The sequence below is a fragment of the Zingiber officinale genome, chromosome 2B (assembly GCF_018446385.1).
Source record: "Zingiber officinale cultivar Zhangliang chromosome 2B, Zo_v1.1, whole genome shotgun sequence".
Lineage (NCBI taxonomy): Eukaryota > Viridiplantae > Streptophyta > Magnoliopsida > Zingiberales > Zingiberaceae > Zingiber > Zingiber officinale.
This window is the reverse complement of record NC_055989.1, coordinates 30,135,443-30,160,063: the sequence shown is the minus strand read 5'-3', so window position 1 is coordinate 30,160,063 and position 24,621 is coordinate 30,135,443. Positions and strand designations below refer to the sequence as shown.

At 37.2% G+C, this 24,621-nt stretch overlaps 1 protein-coding gene across 1 annotated transcript; it reads left to right on the top strand.

Moving 5' to 3' along the window:
* Positions 1-12,446: 12,446 nt before the first annotated feature.
* On the top strand, positions 12,447-13,832 carry LOC122049054 (zinc-finger homeodomain protein 1-like). Its single transcript, XM_042610541.1, has one exon. It carries the CDS (start codon positions 12,833-12,835, stop codon positions 13,532-13,534), a length of 702 nt encoding a protein of 233 aa, XP_042466475.1. The 5' UTR covers positions 12,447-12,832; the 3' UTR covers positions 13,535-13,832.
* The last annotated feature ends 10,789 nt before the right edge of the window (positions 13,833-24,621 follow it).

Here is a 24,621-nt window from a genome sequence, read left to right as displayed (position 1 = left end):
TTTTCTTTCTTCTTCATTGACTGAACCTCATCATCTCATGGAGCTTGAAGGTGGTCGGATTCTAGCTTGGAGAAGAAGGAGAGAAAGGAAGCATCCCTTGGAGCTTGGTGGTGGCCAAACCTCATCCTTTCATGGAGCTATTGTGGTGTCGAATATTGCTTGGAGAAGAAGGTGGCTTAGGTGAATTTTCATCTCGGTAGATCGTTGCCCACACAACGTCCGGGATAAAAAGAGGAATACGCTAGAAGATCAAGAGGTTATTTGCTTACAAAGAAAGGTATAACTAGTAATTGTTTTCCGCATCATACTAGTTTTCTTTGTATAAGTTATTTTTGGAAATATCAAACACAAGAGGCATATGATTCTAGAGTTTTTGGATTTGTTTCAAATTTGTGATTTCTTTATTTTCGAATTTGTGATTCGATTGTTCCTTTTGATTAACCTAGAGTTATTTAAGGAAATTAAATATTAGCTTTCCTTAAAAGGCTTTGTCTAGGCGGTGGTGGTTGCTCCCATATCTAAGAAGGTCATGTGCCTCGCCATGCAGTCCTGGAATCTAATTTTGGAAATTAATATTTAATGGAATTAATAACATAGGTGGATTTGGATCAATAGTGTTAAGTTCTGCTTGCGATCTAAATCTAAACCATCAAGAACAGATAAGTTAAATTTAGTATCAATGATATTAAGTTCCGTCTGTGATTCCTAATTTAACTTATAAAGAACACAATAGGTTATTTAAGGAAAGGTTCGACACTTGTATAAAAAAAATTTGTACAGTGGAACTGGTATGTTTTCCTAGAACTAACCAACAGTTAGGCAGGTGGAAAACCCTACGAGGTGGTAACCCTAGGTCCTAAGGGGTGGTAACCCTAGGTTATGGAAACCCTAGGGGGAGGTAACCCTAGGTCCTAGGGGGTGGTAATCCTAGGCTATGGAAACCCCTAGGGGGAGGTAACCCTAGGTCCTAGGGGGTGGTAACCCTAGGTTATGGAAACCCCTAGGGGGTGGTAACCTTAGGTCCTAGGGGGTGGTAACCCTAGGTCCTAGGGGGTTGTAACCCTAGGTCCTAGAGGGTTGTAACCCTAGGCGGAATGTCCAGTCGGTCTAGAGGACCAATCTGACAACAGGTAACTTCTCCTGAGAAGAGTAGGTGAGGGGCGTTCCCCTGTGAGAGAATAGTATGCATCGGTTCGACCTAGGGTTTTCGAAGAAAATTTGAACTCAGAACTAGACAGCCCGAAGGCTATTAAAAGTTGTTTTACTTAATTAATTGTTATTTGTATAACTCTATTTTACAGGAGATTAACACTTTGTTGTAGGGTTAGATTCAACTTTTATCGGTTGACCGAATGTCTGAATCGATTGACTGAACCCTAGTACAACAGGATCAGATTTTCAGAGATCAGACCAAGTTTGACTGAGGGATCGGTCGACTAAACCTCGGGATCGGTCACTGAATCGAGGATAAGCGGTGACATGGTTGAGTCAAGTTGATCGGACCAGATGAGCTAGGGATCGATCGATCGAACGGCAGGATTGGTCGACCGAACGAAGAAACTCTATCCAAGCAACAGAACCGGGAATGGAAGGCTAACCGATTCAGGTGGTATTAATTGATCGAACCTGGGGATCTATCTACCGATCTGGGTCGAGTCAAGACTTGATCCTGAGATCAGGGGATCTGGATCAAGTTTGAGGAGGCTATAAAAAGGGATCTCGACCAACACTTCAAGGCAACCGAAAATCAGACTACTTGCACTCCTGTGTACTACGATGAAACGCTTCAACAACGCTCAACTGCTACACCAACAATTAGCTTTCCTTTCCAACATCTTTGTATTGTCGGTAACTTAGTTTTAATTTTTCAATTGTAATTGATCTTGTAAAGATTTCTCGAGCTTATAGTGATTGCCCATCGAAAGCACTTTCACATGCGGGGTTTGAAATAGGAGTCACTACAGGCTTCGAACCAAGTAACTCTTGTTGTTTGTGATGGTGCTCTTTGTCTCTTTACTTTTCGTTGCATTTCTTACTTTGTGTTTTCCGAAACGAACGTGAAAGTCATGCATGCTATTCACCCCCCCCCCCTCCCTCTAGCACATCAACGATCCTACAATTGGTATTAGAGCTAGGACACTTTGATTTAGTGAAACTGCCAATCGAGCAGGGGGGCTCTTCTTTGAAAAATAAAATCATATATCATTTTTTATTAAAAAAAGATTCGTACACCTTTCATTTTTTTCCCTCCAAAATTATTTTTAAAAAATTCATTTTCATCTTTTCATCATTGGTCAATATTAGCAAAATATCGCAGTTACCAAAATTTATAATAATATTTTTTAATATTTTATTAATATTTTAATATTTTTTTTCCAAAATAAGTGAATTTCTAATTTTATTTTTCTCCCGCACTACTAATCCAAGATCAAGTCTTAGGACATTTGTTTCTTTTTCTTTTTGTGTGTGAGATTTTCTTCTACAATGGGCCACCAAGATGGCTACATCACTGCACGCCCACCTCTATTCTCTGGAGAAGATTTTGGCTACTGGAAGAGCTGAATGGAGTACTATCTGAAGATTGAGGTAGAGATGTGGATAATCATCCAAATTAACCTTGCGCTTCCACTAGACGACGCTCGCAAACTAGTAGCATGCGAAAACTAGGACATGAGTCTAATGAAGAAAATCGAGGTTGATGCCAAGGTGACTCGAGCCTTACAATGCGACCAGACAAAAGAAGAGTTGAACCAAGTCGACCCCTTTAACAGTGCAAAGGAGTTGTGGAATAAACTAATCGAGCTGCACTAGGGCACTTTCGACATAAAGGTATGCAAATGAGATTTAATATTAAATAAATTATATAATATAAAAATGTAGGAAGGTGAGTCAGGGAGCCAACTACATGCTCGCATACAAGATCTTCTGAACGGACTCCACGCGATCGGACAGAAAGTGGAGAACAGCGATGTCATAAGGTACGCATTGAACGCTTTTCCGAGGAACACCTTGTGGGCATTAATGGTAGATTCTTACAAGGTATCTAAGGACCTTTCCTCAATTAGACTAGATGAACTCTTTTTAGAATTTGAACTTCATGAACAGACTAATGCGTGCCCGGCTGAGCAAGGTATTGCTTTGATTGTAGGTACAAGTAGAAAGGGGAACCAAAAATCAAGCGCCGAACCGAACCTAAATCCGAAGACGAATCGGATCTCGAAGATGATATCACCATCGAACTAGTCAAACTAGTTCGGAAAGCACTCAAGAAGAAGAAGATGACTCAATCGAACTCGAAGACCAAGTCTGGAGTTATCTGCTATGGCTGCAACAAGAAGGGGCACTACAAACCTGACTGTCGAAACCAAAAGCACGGAAGAAGGAAGGCCTTCAAGGCAACGTGGTTTGAGTCATCGAAAGAGTCTGACGAAGAAGAACACATGCAAGCAAGCTTCCTCACTCTACCAGCACAAGCGTATGTTGCCGAAATCGAGTCCGAATCTGAAACTGTGAGCGAATTGAAAACCAAGTCCAAGAGAAGCCACAGATCCATATATATTTCTGAAGGGCCAAACAGCATTGTAAGTTCCCTAATTTCAGGTACTCAGATAGATGACTTACAAAATCTAATTGTATATTTATTAAGAAAGTTGGACAAATCTAACGTTCAAGTTAAGTCACTCTAAAAGGAGGTAACAACCCTTAAAGAAGTGGCTAACTCAAGTTCTTTGACTGAGCAAGTTTAGGAAGAGAATTTTAATTTAAAAACTCAAGTTAAAGAACTCAAGAACTCATTGGAACGGTTCACTTTAGGTTCCAAGAACCTTGACCTAATTCTTGGAAAACAAAGGGGCGTATACAACCGATCTAGACTTGGACATAAGGCTAAACATCAATTCAGATCTTATTTATCTCTAGTAACATACTCAAATAAAAACTTAGTCCAAGCATGGGTCCCCAAGTCTAACCTGACTAATTAAGTTGGACTTGGTCAATATTGGACCCCCAAGGATCAAATTTATTACCTTGATAGACCTTATCGAGGCTATGATCCAGGGGGAGTCAACAAAAAGATTGTCTTTATCATAAAATATAATTGTTTGATATTTTCTTTACTGTTTTTCATTATACATGCTTAGATTAGGATAGATAAGAACTTAGGCTTGATCCACACTTGACTAGTTAGACCTAGGATTTTCATAAAAAAAATTAAATATTTAATTTCTTTAAAAGGCTTTATCTAGAAGTGGTGGATGATCTCATACCCAAGACGGTATAATGCCTCGCCACAGCCTGGAAGCCAATTATTGAAATAGATATTTAATTAACTAACTGTTAAATCTTAGTCTAAATCAAATGTTGATCAATTCTTAGATTAGAATTTAAATTAAAGATTAAATTAACTATATCATAAAACTATTAAAGTTCCCTGATTGAAAATCTAGAAAAGGGTGAGATAGACCTAGGTTTAAAATATAAAATAGTTAACTAAAAATTAATTTAATTAAACTAAGTCATTTTATTTAATAATTATCAAAATCTAATAAATCATAATTAATTTCAAAATCATAATTAATTTCAAAATCTTAACTAATTTCAAAATCTAATTAATTTCAAAATCTAAATTAATTTCACAAGTATAATTAATTTCTAAAATGATAATTAATTTTCAAATCATAATTAATTTTTAAATCATAATTAATTTTTAAAATCTTAATTATTTTCATATTATTTTCATATAATTTTCATATAATTTTCAAAATCTTAATTATTTTCATATAATTTTCAAAATTTAAATTATTTTCAAATAATCTTTAAAATCTTAATTATTTTCAAATATTTAATTATATTTTAAAATATAAACTTATATTTTAAATCTTAATTTCAGTATTTTTAAAATCTAAATTTAACTTAAATTATTTTTAAAATATACTTCTATATCATAATATTTTTCAAAGTTAAAGATAACATCAACTTAACTTAACTCTATCTCACACACACTCATAAGCTGAACATGCTTGACAATATAGAATGAGTGAGATGAAAATTAGAAAAATAAATAATAACTTTTATGGTTATTTTACATGCTTGGACTCTAGGATACCCTAAAAGTATTCATTTATTTTTGACATTAATTAAGGAGTGCAAAGAAGTTTAAGGCATTTATTTTTTTAATTAAAGCATTGTTTTTTTTAAATGTCAAAGTTAATTTTGTAAATGTTTAAAAAGTTCAGTTTTTTTTATTTTTGAAAATAAATCTTATTTGCAAAAGCAAGTTCAAATATTTTTGAAAAAAAATTTGAAAAAGTATTTTTTAAGCTAAGTACTTAAGCTAAGCTTTTATCAAAATATTTTTAAGCTAATTACTTAACTAAGCTTTAATCAAAATATTTTTTAAGCTAAGTACTTAACTAAGCTTTTATCAAAACCTTTATAAAGCTAAGTACTTAACTAAGTGTTTATCAAAATCTTTTTAAAGCTAAGTTTTATCAAAGTCTTTTTAAAAGATAAGTTGTTATCAAAATTTAATTTCAGAAAGCTAAAGTACTTAATAAAGTATTTTTAATTAAGCTAAGTATTTGTCAAAGCAATTAATTTCAAAGTTAAAATTTAGCTAAGTTTTTTTTTGAAAAAAAGCTAAGACAATTTCAAAACTTAAGATTAGCTAAGTTTTTTTTGGCTAAGTAATTTTCAAAGCTTAAGTTTAGCTAAGTTTTTGTTGAAAAAGCTAAGTATTTTCAAAGCATTTCTAATTTAGCTAAGTGTTTTTCAAAACAATTATTTTCAAAGTTAAGTTTAGCTTAGTTTATTTTTTAAAAAAAAAGGCAAACTCACTTTCAACGCTTAAAAATTAGCTAAGGTTTTTTTTTAAGTGCTACCATTTAGGGGGAACTTAATGTTAAATAGAGTACAAACCTTTTTGTCAAACAACCTTCTCTCCTTTTCAATATATGTCAAAGGGGGAGAGAAAGTTAAAAGTTAAGAGTTAAATATAAGTTAAACATAATTTTCATGAAAGGGGGAGAATAAGGGAGTTTTTTTAAAAAATTATTGTATTTATGCTCATGCTCTCATGCTTAAAATCCTTTATTTATTGTTATTTTTTACTTAACTTTGAACCGTGTTACCATAATTAAAAAGGGAGAGATTGTTGGTATAGGAAGTATCAGACGATCGAACCTGGGTTTTAATTATGTCAAGGGGTCCAAAGTTAAGTTGTCTTGTGATCTAACAAGATTGATTGAGCTTACAGGAAAGTCCTAAATTATCTTAGAAAAAAGTCCTAGTATATTCTAGGCTGGTGGAAAACCCTAGGGCGAGGTAACCCTAGGTCCTAGGGGTCGTAACCCTAGGTGATGGAAAGTCCTAGCTGCGATTAGGCAAGTGGAAACCCCTAGGGGTGGTAGCCCTAGGTTATGAAAACCCCTAGGAGATGGTAACTCTAGGTTCTAGGGGGTGGTAACTCTAGGTCCTAGGAGGTGGTAACCCTAGGTAAAAAGTCCAGTCGGTCTGGAGGAACGATCTGGTAACAGGTAGCTTCTCCTGAGAGGAGTAGGTGAGGAAACGTTCTCCTGTGAGGGAACAGTAGGCGTCAGTTCGACCTAGGATTTTATGAGGAAATCCGAAGTTAGAACCGGATAGTCCGAAGGCTATCAAAAGTTGTTTTATTTAATTAATTATTATTTGACTAACTGTGTTTTGCAGGAGACTAACACTTTGTTGCAGGGTTAGATTCGACCTTTATCGGTCGACCGAACGTCTGGATCGATCGAACGAACCCCAGTACAACAGGATCAGATTTTCAGAGATCAGACTAAGTTCAACCGAGGGATCGGTCGACCGAACCTTGGGATCGGTCGACCGAACCGAGGATAAGCAGTGATGTGGTCGAGTCAAGTTGATCAGACCAGATGAGCTAGGGATTGGTCGACCAAACGACAAGATCGGTCGATTGAATAAAGAAACTATATCCGAGCAATAGAACCGTGATTAGAAAGTTGATCGATTCAGGTGGGATCGGTCGACCAAACCTGGGGATCGGTCGATCGATCCGGGTTGAGCCAAGACTTGATCTCGAGATCAGGGGATCTGGATCAAGTTTGAGGAGGCTATAAAAGGGGGTCTCGACCATCACTTCAAGGCAACCAAAAATCAGACTACTTGCGCTCCTATATGCTACGACGAAACACTTCAATAACGCTCAACTACTATGCCGACAATTGACATTCCTTTCCAACATCTTTGTATTGTCGGTAACTTAGTTTTAATATTGTAATTATAATTGATTTTGTAAAGATTTCTCGAGCTTATAATGATTGCCCATCGAAAGCACTCTCACGTGCGGGCTTTGGAGTAGGAGTCACCATGGGCTCCGAACCAAGTAACTCTTGGTGTTTGTGATTGTGCTCTTTGTCTCTTTACTTGTCACTGCATTTCTTACTCTGTGTTTTCCGAAACGAACGTGAAAGTCACGTGTGCTATTCACCCCCTCTCCCCTCTAACATGTCAATGATCCTACACACAACTTGGGATTATCTCTACATGTGTAATAATAAATATATTAGATTTTTTTTAGTCATCGAATTGGTGCATTCGGACATCATATTTCTATAAGACTAGCACGAGTTATACTCCTTAGTTCGGTCAAGCAGTTATTTCTCACTAGATGGAGACATTGGGATGTCAAGAGTTAAACGTGGATGCTAGTTATGGTAACTAGTTCATTGGAATGACTTGTTGTAAGACTTCATTTACTTCTCTACATATATGGATATGTCTATGAAGTTCTTACAGTAGCTCAAGTGCAAGTTTCCTTCGACTTGAGGTATATAAGTCATCTTGATCATGGAGACTTATATTTTGACATCTTAAGAAAATATCTTTTGGAGGTGTAGACCTAAAATGATTGGGTATCAGTTGAAGTGTACAAAGATATTTGAATATCCCACAGAAGATTCACTACTCCTTGAAAGAAGACGTATATCCTATGGCTACTTGTTAGGATTATTACTCAATGTCTTTGGTCAAAGCATCACATGCTAACAGTATGAGACTCTTGTACACATGTACTAGTAATTTGAATCCATAGAACGAGAAAATATTTCTTGGGCTATATGTAACGTAGTCAGTTTAGAGGGGGCAGACACATAGACCATGTCTTGAACCAATTGGGTATAAGATGAGTGAAAGGAACGAGACACGACTCACTATAACTGTTGAAGGATTCGGAATTAGTTTTAAGATCAACTATGATTTTTTAATTAATTGGGGATCATGGTGTACTATTTGGTGTGACTCATGATCGTTCCATAAATAAGTAGTTAAATTATGGGCGGTCAAGATAAACAAGAAACATATTGGGTCATACACACTACGAGTCTCTAAAAAACGTAAAACAAGTTAAAAAATTGGATTCTCAGATCAAGAGATAAATGTTTGATTGGACCATACATAAGACAAATATGGAAATATTTATTGGAACAAAAGCACGAATGAGTCATATCTCTTATGAAAGAGTTGGACCCTATTTGGTTTAACTATGAACCAACTTGATTTAGTTGTGAACCAAACCGGTTAATGGGCTAATTTTTGGTTAAGGCATAATGAGTTGGATTTGGGCTTTCTAATCCAACTCATTAAAGAGGACTATATATTGATATGGTTAATAGAGAATTAATAGACAATTCCTTATTGACTTGATTATGTTTTGAAAACCTAAACCCAATACCTCTCTCCCTCTCCCTCTCCCTCTCCCTCTCTCTCTCTCTATCTCTCTCTCTCTCTTGTTGTCGGCCACAACAAGAGCTTCTCCTCTTATTGTCATGAGCCATCTAAAGGAAGAAGATCTTCTTGTTGCTTCTTCTTCCTCTTCTTGATTCTTCTCCTTCGCTCATGGCTAGTATCTTCTGAAAGAGAAGCTTGTTCTCTTGGAGTTGTCTTAAAGAGCTTGACGTGGATAAGAATAGAGGCGAGATTTGATAACATAGTAAAAGGTTGATGTCTTTCTCGTTACAAGTCATCCGTAAGGTATACCTAGAATAATTGTTATTTGATTTTATTTTGTTTTATGATCTTGTCTGCGCGGTTGTATCTTGCATGTGTGTGGTGTGTGTGGTGTGTGTGATGTAATAAATTAGCTTATTTATCGTTAAGTATTCCACTGTGGATGTTTACAAAACGTCTTTTTAACATTCACCGCATCAGGCATATCTCAATATGATGCACCGAGACCATTGACTCATTTTTCATGTCATCCTTCTCGCTCACCACATCTTCCGCTCAACTTTTTATGTTCCTAACCTCCTGCACACTCAGACACAATACATCAAAATCGCAAGACCTAACTTAACTCGGTTGAACACATCAAAACTAACCTAGAGTATTTACAATGGCAACCCTGGCCTTGCCATAAAGTAGAAAACCCTGAACTCCATTCGCTTTGGGTAATAAAAGTAATGGAAGATGATGGGACATAGAGAAATTTGGTACAAGCGAAAGCTGACGGTGACCTCGGAAACAAGGAGAAAGGAATTAGGCATTAATTGATGAAGAGGAATGTGAAAATACTCAGATATGATTTGAAAGAATTCTAGGATGAGAAAATGAACATAACCGGATAGTTGGCCATAAAAGAAGGTGGTGAAGCTTGATAGCAAAAGATGAGGGCATTGATCTGATTTTGATACCCGGACTCATTTCTTAAGCAGACACTGAAGGTCCTCCTCATATCCTCTTGGGCATCTCTGGTGAAAGTTGAATGCATCGACTCATACCAGGGGTTCGACAGTTCTCTAGTGGCTATGATCCCGACGGTAAAGAAAGAAAAGACTAAAGAGTAATGGAGAAGGAGCTTACGGTAGCACCGGAAGCTAGGAACTCGCAAACAAAGAAACTCCCTGAAGCAAAGATGTGAATGAAGGCGATGAAAGTGGTGTTGACTCTCTAAACCTAATATACTTTTGCCCACTCAGTCAGACCATTGGATCCTGAATACGAAAGGTCGAGATATTTTTTGCACTGTTGGATCAAGCGCACAGATCAACACAATCTGATTAACTATGATGATCTGGATAGCTCCTCGATCCCTATAGTATATCATATCACATTGATAGATGTAACCTCAGAAAGATATCATTGTAGGGACCTTATGTGAAAAATAATCACATGTGTAGTGGAAAAAGGATTCCTGCAGAAATCCATGCACATACCATATACTACATTCTTTCTACTCTGTCACATAGAATCGTTACCTTTGTTGTGTGCCCAAAGCAATCCTAGTAGTAACTTGTCTTTGGACGCAGATCTTGGCACGATCAAGTGTTCACTCCTCTAAAGTATCCACACAAACACGCTCTTTCGTTCATCTCACAAATTCATGATTCGGAGAGAAACCACCTTCGTGGTGCTAACCACTCTAGGAGGTTTGGCTAAGAGAGGATCAAGAGGAATAAGAAGAATCAAAATTCATCTCATGAAAAGAATTCCAAAAGCCTTTTGTACTCATCCAAGGAATACCAAAGGTTTGTGTCTCTTGTGTCTCTTGGTCTTCTTTTGATTAATAATGAATTAATCTCTATTAATATTTATTAATCTTAATGGGTTGGATTTAGTATATTGGATTAACTTTTAACTCAATAAGTCAATCCGTATCTATTAACCCAATAAGTCTAATCATTTTATAATTGACTCTTAGGACTAATACTAACAATCATTATAGGTGTCTTATTTGTCAGAGCGAAGTGAGCACCTCAACGACTAAGGTTGATCAAATATGTTGGCATTAAATGCTGACAACACTTGGATTATGTAATTTTGTCATGTACCTCCTCTTCAACTATTGACGAAGGCATGAAAGGGAACAAAGGTATGTTGATGTGATCACCCCCATCCCTCTGCAACACAACATCCTAGTCAGTAGGACTTATGCCTCTTTCAACTAGACTCAGAGGGAGGTTTATGATGTGGGGAGTATTAGAATCCTCCATGTGTACCAAGAAGATCAATAGTCATGCTGAGATTGGGTCAAAGTAAAAATGTGTCAACAAGACTACCTCCCCTCGGCCTACCTAAGATGAGCAACTTCTCCCTTCAGCTCGACCATGCCCATCCTTCCATCTCAACCACCTATACACGTACGATGATGGTCCTGAGACGAGAGGCGCCGCCATTCGTCTCGGTAGACCTAAGACGAGTAGCTACACCATTAGGCTCGGCCAGGCCTATCCTTCCAACTCAACCACCTCCACACGGACGACGATAACCTCGAGACGAGAAGCCTCGCCGATTCGACACCTCCTATTCATTTGGCTCAACCCTATTGATCCAATGTCTCTCTATCTGTCCCAACTACTTTAGCTAATTAATAGCACGTGGGCTGAGCATGTAGGACAGTACATGAATTGTCATAGCACATGGAACAACAAGGTCTATATAACGTCATGACCTCACACGATCTTTATAATACAGAATGTGGGTGACATGACTCTCTTATATGACAACGTGACATTTTCTTTACTTGGGTATGACGTCTTATTAATGAGGAGAGATGTATCATTTCTTCTGCAGAAGTGATATATAGATTGAGTCCACTCCTACAAGCAAAGGTACGTGCACATGGACACTTACAAACCACCTGCATTTCTTTCTCTACTATTTTTCTTCTCCATGTTTCTTGTTGGAAAACTGACTTAAGTCTCAGAGTGGTTGAGCTAGAGCACCCTTGATCTTCATTCTAATTTTCTCTCACTTCGCAAGCGTTCTTAGTGGCCCATCTCTCCCTTGGTGTTCGATGACTTTGTTAACAGAGAAGACAATTATTCAGTGACTCACTCGTCGACAATATCAAGTAGGAACATACATAAATCTTAAAATAAAATATCCTTAACAAATGCAAATTATAATAGTTAAAAACCATCCTCAAATAATTTTAAAATAAATATTGGCACAATATTTGTGTACACTATAATTTTATATTATATATGCATTCAAATTACAAAAAAATAAAACCCGGTGAGAAAATCTTTGAGAGAATTTAAAAAAAAAAATACCGAATGAGCTACACCGAGTCACGCACCGAGATATGCTGAAATCCTAATCTCTATTCTTCCGAGATAGCCTATCTTCAAAGTTTTTTTTCTTTATATAACTTTTTACTCCGTTCCTAGCCTGCCAAATTATGTTTTTTGCGTTGAAAAAATTTACGTCTAAAACACGTCTCTAGGTAACATAAGCGCGGAGCTCAGCGTGATATTTGGATGACTCGGATATTCTATGGCTAGGATATTTGGAAAAAATATATATATAACAGGATAAGTTATTGATGGAAGGAGTATTATTACAATTAGGTACGTCCTTGATACAAATAAAAAAAAATAAAAAATAAAAACCTATGATGAGCCCTTTGAAAATTCAGAAATCTTGAGTGCGTCGAGGTCTAAGTTTTTACCGAAGGAGAAACAGCAAATGGTAAAAAGTAAAAAAAGTACCCCCGGTTAGCTTCCCTGCTCGGGCATAAGTAGTAGGGAGTCCACCGGGACGCTTATTCATCTGCAGGAAGCAGCTGGTTGACATCGCCGGCAGCGACTGTAAGTGACGAAGCGCACTTCTTCGCGTCACGTAGAACAACTCTTCTAATTTTAATTAGTTTGGAGGAAGAAATTGAAGGGGAAAAAAAAACTGGTGGCCGGGTCGAGCAGCTTGCAGTACTGTTGGTGGTCATCGAATTCGATGAGCACGAGCAGGTAGAGGTGGAGGGGATCGGTTTGCTGTTGGGCCGAGCTCGAGCTGCAACGACAATTCACTGGTAAGTTCCAGTCAAGGCGAAGATAAGAATATGGGAGGTGGAGGGGAGTCGGCGGCTGCGACAATTGCGATGGTGGTGGGAGGAATCACTACAAGTCAGCAGAAGAGAGGCGGCGAAGGTGGGAGGTATAGGGAATGCCTGAAGAATCACGCGTTGGGCATCGGAGGTCAGACAGTGGACGGTTGCGGGGAGTTCATGGCGGCCGGGGAGGAGGGCACCCTCGACGAGCTACGCTGCGCAGCCTGTGGCTGCCACCGCAATTTCCACCGAAAGGAACCCGAAGGAGCAGGAATCATTACTTCAGGTTCAATGGAGATGGTGATGGCGCACCATCCCCAACTCTCGCCCTACTACAGGACACCGACTGGGTACATTCCTCCCCCCCACCACTACGCAATCGGAACGCGGCCGCCACTGCTGGGGCTGCCCTCCACGTCTGGCGGCGGCGGTGCGCGAGAGGAACAGGAGGGTGCATCGAATCCTCCTATGCTTGGCATGGAGGCGTCAGGGTCGGGCTCCAGGTTGATGAGGAAGAGATTTCGGACCAAATTCACACAGGAGCAGAAGGACAAAATGTTGGCCTTCGCGGAGCGCGTGGGGTGGCGGATCCAGAAGCACAATGAGCCGACTGTGCAGGAGTTCTGCAAGGACACCGGCATCCGGCGTCACGTTCTCAAGGTCTGGATGCACAACAACAAGAACACCCTCGGTAAGAAAGAAATTAAACCCTAGCTAGGTGATTCTGCAACATGTATATGTATGTAGGCATGGAATACAATGTAGTAGCTCGCTAGCTACCATCGTTCACGCCGGACGGCCGGCCTACAAAATATTAGAGACAGACTGATCATTTACCTCCTGTTTTTCTTGCTTTAATTTCTTGGATCCAGTTAGCTAGCTAGTTATCTAGGTTCTTGTTCTTCTTCCCTGCATCTTTTAACTCGTTGTGTATGCTGTACCTTTTGTTCTTAGTGTTTTAATTATGGTTTTAATTTCAAATGAATTGAATTTGTGACCCTGGTTTAATAAAGACGCACACTGTTAGAAACTGTTTGGTTCTCGTTAATTATGTATGACCTCAATGATGTTTAATTTACTCTCTCTAGTCTTGGCGAAGAAAGCAAGTGAGTGTTGCTACTGTTCCATTAATAAGAAGTCAGAACAGACTCTCTACTGAAATTGACCTCTTACTTGATATAGTATAATATTGTTTGTCTATATCATAATGCAAGCTCTTCTGATACTTTGTGCTTATCTATTAATTAATTACGCACTCGAGAACAAGAAGGATATCAATTTCTAGCTGTCAATTACTAGCTTATTAATTAACGTGTACTGCATGGAATGAATTACCCGTGTGCTTTCTGTTGATTAATTATTTAATTTGTTTCGTCCGTAGAGATCTTAGGAACTTATCTAGGCTATTTTTTCCACCTTTGTTTCTTTCTATGAATATAATTTATCTGTTCTATTTTTCCCCCTATGTTTCCACTCTTATTCGTGGACGGATGCATTATTACTGCAGAATGCATAGAGCGAGCGTGTGTTCATAGCTAGAGATCGAAGTGAATGAAAATTAGAATTCCATCGGGTTAACCTTATCACAGATTTCTCATTTTACATCCTGCCATTACTGGCCAATGCAGCTGGTTATGGAAAGGGTCAGGCGACCAGGATTCTTAATTAAAGATATAATTGAGTTGCATTTATTGTGGTCACTGTGTCGCATAGATACATACACACACATATTATATTGTGGTGCAAATTAATGCATGGCTATTGTGCGGATTCGTCGCATTAAATGATCAGGTGTTCTCCCTGCTCGTCTCTACTCCAACAGTAAAGTTAAAGTGGCAAAATGGCCAACATCTGATCATCCGCGCGTAGTGTTTTGAAATGCCGACTCGAATATATTCATCGTCCGCTATAACGAAGATAGCGCCCGTTGACTCATGGGATCTGGTGGCTTTGATCGCTTTAAAAAAAATTCAAATGTATGTACATATTCTTTGTTTCTTTAATTCTTCGAATAAGACAGAGAAGGGGAAAGAAAGAGAGAGGGTACTGCGATCTTTGTGAGATTTTGAAGGTACAGCATAGTTGAAGCGGTCGTTGAACGATCAAGGGAATGGGCCCAAGGAAACGATGGTCTTCCCTGGTTTTGCCGTGGCTTCTTCATGGGAGCGTTGATGAGAAGATAACTGGATTTAGACGGAGGAAACGATGACGGATCCGAGGCAGCGGCCGAGTCACAATGGACCACGCGCGCGCAGAGAGAGAGAGAGACTGCAGTGGTCAGGAGAAAAAATAAAACAAAAGAGCAGCAGAAAAAGGAAAAGCTTTGGTCTTCCGTGGACTCATCTACGCTCGGTTTCCAAGGTGCCTGCGCCACCAGCTGTCTGATTGGTTAATGCAATGTATTCACAAATTAAACTATGATTTCAATTTCTTCCAGGAAATGCATGCTTAATAATAATCCACGTTTATTACTATCTCCGATAAAAAAAAAAATAGCGTCGGCAAGCATTTCTACAATTTGATATACATCAGTAATTCTTCTTTCCGGCCATTACTACCGACTGTCCTTTCCAATTTTCCACTGTTGGACGCGTTCAACAGACTTTGACAGGCAATCGAGCTTGTCTCGAGGGCATATTAAAACTTAAAAAAAAAAAAAATAGGGCATACTAAAATTTTAAAAAAAATAATCAGGTAATGTTGAATTTGAGATAATTGAAACGGTCCTATATAAGTTTTTTTTATCAATCATCTAAATAGAAGTGTATATAGAGTTCATCCTAATAGCCAGTATTTTCATTCATTATTTATTAAGGAAAAAAATCTTAATAATAAGACGTACCTGAATTTCAAATTCTAAATTCCTGATATATTATTAAAGGTCTAACCATAATACTCTACCAGAGACAAACAAACACAGACAAACAAACATAGCGAAACATAATAATTAGGCAGAGGAAGTTAGAGAAAAAAAATTAACTTTAGTTTAAATGGTATTTTAATTTAAATGAATTAGCATATGAAATGATTTCACACTAGAAAAAATGGGCTCTTTCTGGTATAATTTCTCATTAATTTTTGAACCAAGTAGATATTGTCGGTAATATTCAGACCTTTAACAAAGGTTGTCTGGGCTAGATGAAATATATGCTCTGCTACTCCTGCTATCTTTGATACTAATAATTTAGAGATGACCTTATAAAACACTGAGCATCATAAGATATGCCTATAATATGTAACCTTGCCTGCATGAGTTGATTTCGGAACTAACGATATGAGAGAGTCGTTTCATTATTTAAGTAGCTTCTCATTCTTGATAAATTCCTTAACAGCTACTAGAAAATTAACTTTAATAGTGTCGCATGAGGGTGTTTAAAGAATTTAGCTCCATATCATTATGGTCCTAGAGCTTTCTGATTCCCTATACTAGGGTATATTTGATTTCATCATCAGTAGATTCTATTATCAATGTTGCTTGTTGATTTTCAGTTAAAACTTTGCCAAAGGATACAGAGTCTGATTGCAGTGGACTTCTTTGAGTGTTGGTGCCGAGTAGTCCTTGTAAGGTTGCCAAAAATTCATCTACAATTTCTCCCATGTTGATTGTGTTTCCTCCCCCTCTTTCTCACCACCATTATCTCTCTTCTTCTATTGTTTCTTTTCGCAAGAGCATGAAAATATGTAGCGTTGCGTCCACTTAAAATATTTGCATTTTGCTCTTTGGACAAAAACATGTAATCAGCTTGGCTTAGCTAGGCAGCTAACTTTTGATCTTACTTGTAGCTGTCATCAAATGCCCCGAAGTAAACCTTGCTTGTTGGAGGAAATGCAGTTGCTCCTCTACTTGACTTTTCTTTGAGCTGCTGGAAATGTAGTTTGTTAAGCTATTTAAACTCAGTGGAGGATCGGTGAAAACGCTAGAGTAGGGGAGAATTGTGAGTGTCGTTTTTTTGTGTTTTTCAAAACTTGTTTTATATATCTTTTCAAAGTAAGGCAGCGAAATATAATACAAACACAAGAACATACTTTGTTTTTTATTTAGTTTAAAGCCTGCAATTGTTATTCTAAGGTCCGCGACCTTTACTTTTGATGAACAATCCAATAAAAGATCTCCTTATCCGAATACAATTACAGAGATTTGTCTCTTTTAAAAGAAGTGGGGTGTCGTAACAAGCTTATCACCCGTTAGAAATTGCACAAAGACAAGTTATACTAACAAAAATAATCTTTGAAGTTGAACACGATTATTCGGATTAGCACGTCGGTGTTGCATTGGAAATTTGGAGCCAGATGAGAATAGAAGTACTTGAAAATTGATTGAGAAGCCTCGGCTTATATGCCAAAATAATTCAGCATTAGAGACGGAATCCCTTCCCACACTTCTCTTTCACTAGTCTTTAACATGTCATACATTTGCTGAACTTCAAGTGTTGGTACATCATCTATATTTGAATGATCAACAGCATTCATAGCGTCATAAACCATTGATTGCATTGCATTCTCATTAGATGATGATTCCCCTAAAGGAGTTGTGCCTGATGATGAAGCATCTGAAGTTCTAATACGGTGAGACAAATAAAGCTCTCCATGACAGTACCAGTTGTAGTAATTTGGAACAAATCCTCTTTTACATAGATGTACTTTGACAGTATCCTCGTCATGGAAAGCTTTATTTCTACATTTGGAATTATTACACGGACAACGTAACATGACACCATCCATACATTCTGGATGACATTTCGCAAAGTTCACAAATTCTTCAACTCCAGCAAAATAGTCATCTCGGATAAATCCATTTTCTAACATATTGTACATCCAATTTTTGTTCAAGTACATTGTATCCTAATAAATATAAGATTGATTACTTAGTAAGTAATCAATTAATAGAATAGAGGTACTACACATATGATTCAATGTATTCAAAAACTATACCATGAATACAAAAATATTAAGTATATAATTAAGAAGTTGTCCTTAACTACTAGGTTAGAACTTTAGGAGTCTAAAGTATGTTTCACAAGAAATCAATTATTCTAACCAAAAAATACTAACCAGTTTACATTCCTAAGATATTACTTGTACATGAATCTTATTTAGGAAATATAGTGTTAATACTTTTTCCTAAAGTATTTCTTACTTGTATGGCATATTCCTGAGTGCTCCTGAGGAACCATCACAGTGGCAAGAAAATAGTATAAGATATTTCTGTTGACTTTAAATAGGCCAGGTACAAGAAAATAGTATAAGATATTTCTCTATCAAAGACATGCTGAGAAATTATCTTGTAATCCTCTTGTCTTTCCACATCTCCTCAAGGCTAACGTGTGGTGATTCATGTATTAGCCCTCATCAACTGCTGATGACTGATTTTTACACCTTGACAATTACAGAATAGCTTGTATGGCCATAAATCAAGACCACTAAAAATACTGAAATCTCAATCAATTGTACTATCTAAGAAATGAGATTGCACTCTCACATAGTGTTGATTCAACAATGTTTTGAGAAAATCAAAGGATAAAAGGATTGACTGTTGATCTCACTAATAATACTAGTGTATAAATATAAAAGCCCATCAGCAATCATCATTGATAATGAAGATTATATGCTTCATAACCCACCAAACTGGTAGCAAAGAGATCCCTTCTATAACCATATACCTTAACTAAAATCAATTAGTAGGAACATTGCTTGGTGATAAAATTAGCCCTTAAAAAACTTGAGTACCCAACATCTACATAGACTTGCAGGATCAGTAATGTAATTTTTCAAAATAAGAAGTATTGATGCTCAAACTCATTTCAACTCCATTGAACCCATGTCAGATATTAGCTCCATCCCTAACAAGTTACAAACCCATTGATCACGTGCAAAAAACCTATATAAAGTTGTATCAAACACCTAGATCCATGTCCTGGATACTCAATACCAAGTCCAAGGAATATATTTTAAGAAGTATCAAAAGTTTTCAGAACCTTTTAATCACACCAAAAGAAATGGATTTAAAGCCTACAAGTTATCAAATTTGGCAGCATGAAGAGAGGAAATCTTAACACAGCAAACAGAGAAAGTGATGTAAATGCCTTTGCAGGTGTTAAAGAGAAATTATCTTAAAGAGAGACCTGAGATACTAAGTAAACTAGAAAACTGTTAAACTAGCTTTAGAAACTGGCTTTAAACTAAAACTAGCAAAATCAATTGAGGAAATTACCAATCACACTTCTGGCAAGGACTTGGGAAGGAGACGAGCTGCTGCGGAGAGGAGATGAAAGCACCGTTGCGGTCTGTGGAGAGGAGAAGAAGACGAGTGAGGGAGCGCAGAGGAGAAGAGAAACCAAGGTGGCGCCGATGAGAAGAGAAGAAGCGCAGAGGAGAGGAGAAGGAGGTGAGGTCGTAGCTTGCTGCGAACTTACCGAGAGGGAACTGGGAAGAAGACGAGCCGCTGTGGAGTGGAGATGAAAGCTGCGGTCTGCGGAGAGAAGGAGAAACGGGAGGGATCGCCGACGAGAACACAACGCGCGCAGAGAGGAGCGCGAGGATTCTGCCCTGTGCCCTAAATTGCGACACTAGCGACGGAAATATTTATTCCGTCGCTAGTTAGTGACGGAACTATAAGTTCCGTCGCTAATTCTCTTATCTAAATATAATTTCATCCCTGATTAGAGACGGAATCAAAATATCCGTCTCTATTTAGAGACGGATAATTTATTTTCGTCGCTAATATTTACATATTCATTTTTTTAAATTTAAAACGACCAAAATTCTCTAATTAGAGACGGCATTATACTTCCGTCTCTAACTATAATTCCGTCTCTAATTCCGTCACTAAATGCTATTTTTTTTGTTGTGTTAAGGGCTTCTTTTATAGACTTGAATTGGTCTATCGATCCACCTGATTGGTATACCTATTGCCTTGAAAATCGAATCCAAATCTGATTTATTGATTTACCAATCCCCGGGATCGATCTATCAATCTAGTTATCCTCCAACCCGTTTCTACCACCTCAGCTTATCGATGAAGATCTTTTACCACATCAACATTGTGGTCCTTATCTTTAACTGGTTCCTCTACCATGTTAGTCAGTCAAACTTTATATCTTCTCCATGTTGGCAGGATGGTCTTTATCCTATAGGATGTTAGCATTTCGAGACTTATCCCATCCACATTGGATGCCACGTCAATACATAAGAGATCCTAGCTGACACATTATCATTCGGTCTACCGATCAGGTTGATTGGTCTATCGATCCATTTGATCTACCAATCCATTCAGTCTACCAATCTGTTCGATCTACTAATCTTGCAAAACAAATGTTAGAAGTTAGAACAGATATATTATAAGAAGACAAAAGAGATTTTGACAGTTGTCTAACTGTCCAATCTCGACTTCAAAAGTTGAGTAAATCCCTTAGTCACATTGTTGTTTAAAGATGTCCTCATAAAGAGGGCTCGTTCTTACTTGTTCTTCCTTTCAGAAGAACCATTCTACTTCAAGAGCTTAACTCAACTTATCATTGGTCAAACCTTGTTCATGTAAACCCATTTTGGATTTTTTTTTGCTTAGCATCTGATCACTTGACCCCTAGGACTTTCCGACTTGATCTTCGGTCCTCACTGACTCATCAAGTCCTCCTTCTAGATATTTAGTCCACTGACCCATCTAGATTTTGTTGATATTCTAAATGCATGAATAAAATGAATTAAAAGCATAATGGTAAATGCTTACAGTAATCTCCCGCAGATCTGCAATCGGCGACAGCAAGACTCGCTGACGGAAGAACGATCATAGGATCGGAAAGCTCTTGGCAATTTCATAAACCAAATCTCACAACCTCAGATGTTCTTCCCTCTCTCTTTCTTTTTTCACCGTCGTGTGAAAAACTCTTCCTCTTTTTCTCACCTCATGAATGAACCTTGGACACACCCCTTATAAAGGAAAATAACCCAGGGGTATAATGGACTTTTCCATTAAGAGTAGTGGGGAACGTGGGCATGTTCCTACGTTCCCATTTCCTACATCTCCCACTAGTCCAAGGTAAGTTACTAAGACTAGTTCATTCAGGTAAGTCATAAAGATTAGTTAGTCACAAAGACTTAATAAGTCACATAGACTATTTGAGAGTTTGGTCACAAAGACCTAATAAGTCATATAGACGATTTGAGAGTTTGGTCACAAAAACTATATTAGAACATCCAATCTATACTTGGAGAAAATGGTTCGTGTGACAACAAGCACACTAGGTGATAGTTGCTAAGAACATTGTTACACCTTACATAGTCGCTCTTTGAGTAATCAATACTAACAAAGTTGTTACACTTTACTTAGCCGCTCAAATAAATTAGAGACACATTCTGCATGACACATAATCTCTTTCTTGGTGGCACATAGACTTTATCCAAGATCCATCCAATCTCCCAGTGGCACATAGTCATTATCTTGAAGATATCCATGTCTTGCTATTTACCTAGATTAAATAATTTTTATTTACATCAATATGAACATCTCTAATCCCTTATAATGATCATTATGTCAAGAGCATATTCCATATTCAATATTCACATTCATTTCTATACATAACAGAAATGGGTTGACCACTGAATAATATCTAATGATGTAAATATATTTAATCTTCCTTTTTAGCTAGAATTTATTCATACTAATCAGTCGATTTCCTAATTATGTTTCATAGACCGAATCATACATAGTCATAGGATACACGCTAAAGTAGCAGACACTAATTAGAATTTCAAGTAAACAGCTAAATAGTCACTAAGGCAAAAAACTGAGATTAACTTATAATCTCAAAGGTTTCACATAGTAGAGAAATAGGGATTCATTCTCCTACTACCTTTATTGTCACAATAGCACATGTGGTATGAATCACATGTTACGATGTTATTCTCCTTACTAAAAAGAGTGCATGTTGTCTTCAAATTTAACATCATACAGATATTGATCTAGACATACCTAATGTCTGAATTCAACATATGTATTCTAATCTGGCTTTCAACAAGTTCAGTAAATGGTGGGTTCATTTACTTCGATCATTATTAACACATAAATGATCTCATCTTGACATAATTATCAAGGCGACCTCAACTTATGGATCTGTCTCTAATTTCAACTACATAAGATATTCTATAAGTAACGGTCTTATCTCTATTTGTACTTAACAAACAGAGATGATTGTTCATGTGAGTGGATCAACTTAACCTGCTAACATGCTCACCGAGATCTTATATAAATGTAACAAATACAACATATACACTGAATAAATTATGGAAAATGACACAATCAAATCACAAAGTCTGATTGTTATTTCAATATTGTTACCTTCTACGAAGTCCCAAAGATTTTACATGTTCTTTAAATGACTCTTTAGTTATTGGCATAGTAAAAGATCTGCAAGCATAGCATATGTAGGGGCATACTCAAGAATTACTTTTCTTTTAGCCACAATATCCCTCATAAAATTATATTTAATTTCTATATGCTTGCTTAGTTGTAATATTTGAGATCCTTAGAAAAAGCTATTGCAGCTTGACTGTCACAGTAGATAATTACTAGACTCCCACTATCCTCAGCAATTTTCAGATGCTTCAGGAACCTTCTCAACCAGACCGCTTCTTGCACAACCGCTGAACATGCCACATATTTAGCTTCCGTAGTCGACAAAGCTACACAAGCTTTTTTCTTGATATTTCAAGAGATGGTGCCATCATTCAGCAAGAATGCATAGCCTGATGTAGATTTTCTATCATCCAGGTCCCTAGCCCAATTTGCATCTCAATAACCTTTCAGACTCATATCTGATCCTTGAAAACAGAGACAATAATTTGTTGTCGCCTTCAGATATCTGAATATCATATTTACCGTCTTCCAATGTCTCAGTCCTAGGTTTGACGGGAAGCAACTGACTAAGCCCACAACATAGCTAATATCGGGACGTGTACACAACATAGTGTATATCAAATTACCAATAGCACTGACATATGGTTTTTATTCATCTCAGTTATTTCCTCTGGAGTTTTAGGACATATACTCTTGCTCAGAACAGTACCTTTCACAATAGGTGTATGTTCTATGTTGTAATTTGACATGCTGAAATGATGTAACATCTTATTTATATAAGACTCTTGTGACAGACCCAAAAGTCTTTTAGGATGATCTCTTATGATCTTCACTCCTAAGATTTCTCCTATATCCATTGTATCAAATTGTGATGACAACCACTTCTTGAATTCATTCACATATCCTATGTCATTTCCAACTGTCAGCATATCATCAACATATAATGATAAATGACATACTTTCCTTTTACCCTTTTCAGGAAAACATAATGATCCTCATTGATCATCTCGAAACCATAAGATAAAACGACTTCGTTAAATCTTATATTTCATTGTCTTGACGCTTGCTTTAGCCCATATATAGACTTTCTAAGTCTACATACTTTCTATTCTTGGTCTTTAGCAATGAAACCTTCTTGCTAAACCATATAGATTTCTTCATCAAGATCACCATTAAGGAAAGCGATTTTTACATCCATTTGATATAATTTCAAGTCATAATGTGCCATAAAGGCCAAAATAACTCGTATTTACACAGATTTTACTACGGGAGAAATGTCTCTTCAAAGTTAATACCCTCCATTTGGATATATCCTTTTGCAACTAAACGAGCTTTGTATCCATTAATCGATCCATCGGCTTTCCTCTTTATTTTGAGAATCCACTTATTCCGAATAGCCCTTCGGCCCGGAGGAAGATGTACTAAGTTCCCAACATGATTTTGAATCATGGACTCCATCTCTTCAAGCATTGCAGTTTTCCATTGAATCATAGACTGTTGAGAAGTCAACTCATGACTCATCATATCACTCCCACTTGGTTGACTAGACTCAGGTATCCCTTTTGATACCTCTCTTGTTGATAATATCTCATCCTCCTCAAATAGAGGAATATTTTTATCAACATCACCTCTGATTGGGAACTCTGTTTCGAGAAAAGTTGCATCTCTCGAGTCTATTTCGGAGATGGTTCCATCTAGTTGGTCACCTATAAAAATATAACCTTTGAAGGTCTCATGATATCTTATAAAGATACATTTCTTACCTCTAGGTCCCAGTTTTTCATACTTATGAGAACTATTATGAACATAAGCAGCTGACCCCCAGGTCTTAGATTACTCAAATATGGTTTTCTGCCTATCCAACGTTCATATGAGATAGATGGAACTGACTTTGAATGCACTTTATTAAGTATATAGGCTGCAGTTAATAATGCATCTCCCCAATAGGAGATTGGCAAATTAGCCTACGCCATCATAGACCTAACTATTTCAAGTAGAGTCTTATTTCTTCTTTCAGCTATCCCATTTTGCTATGGAGTTTCAGGGATTGTCGGCTGCCTTATAATCCCTCTATCATTATATATTGTATTAAACATATCAAACAAATATTTCCCTCCATGGTCAGTACGTAAAGTCTTAACTTTACGTTCCGTTTGATTCTTAACTTCGTTCATATAAGGAATGAAGCAATCCAATGCTTCTGATTTGTGAGAAATTAAATATACATGACCGAACCGAGAGAAATTATCAATAGATGTAATGAAATAGGAAGCTCCATGTCTAGCCTTCACATTCATTGGACCACAAATATTTAAATGAATTAACTGCAATGTTGATTCATATTTAATAGCCTTACCAAATGATTTCCTAGTTGCTTTTCCAGCAAGACAATGCTCACATATAGATAATTGAATCTTAGCCCGAGAGCCCAATAGACCCTCTCTAGCCA

Bases quoted from the DNA above. Each gene is read 5' to 3' on its own strand.
- LOC122049054 (XM_042610541.1), top strand. From the start codon at position 12,833: ATGGGAGGTGGAGGGGAGTCGGCGGCTGCGACAATTGCGATGGTGGTG.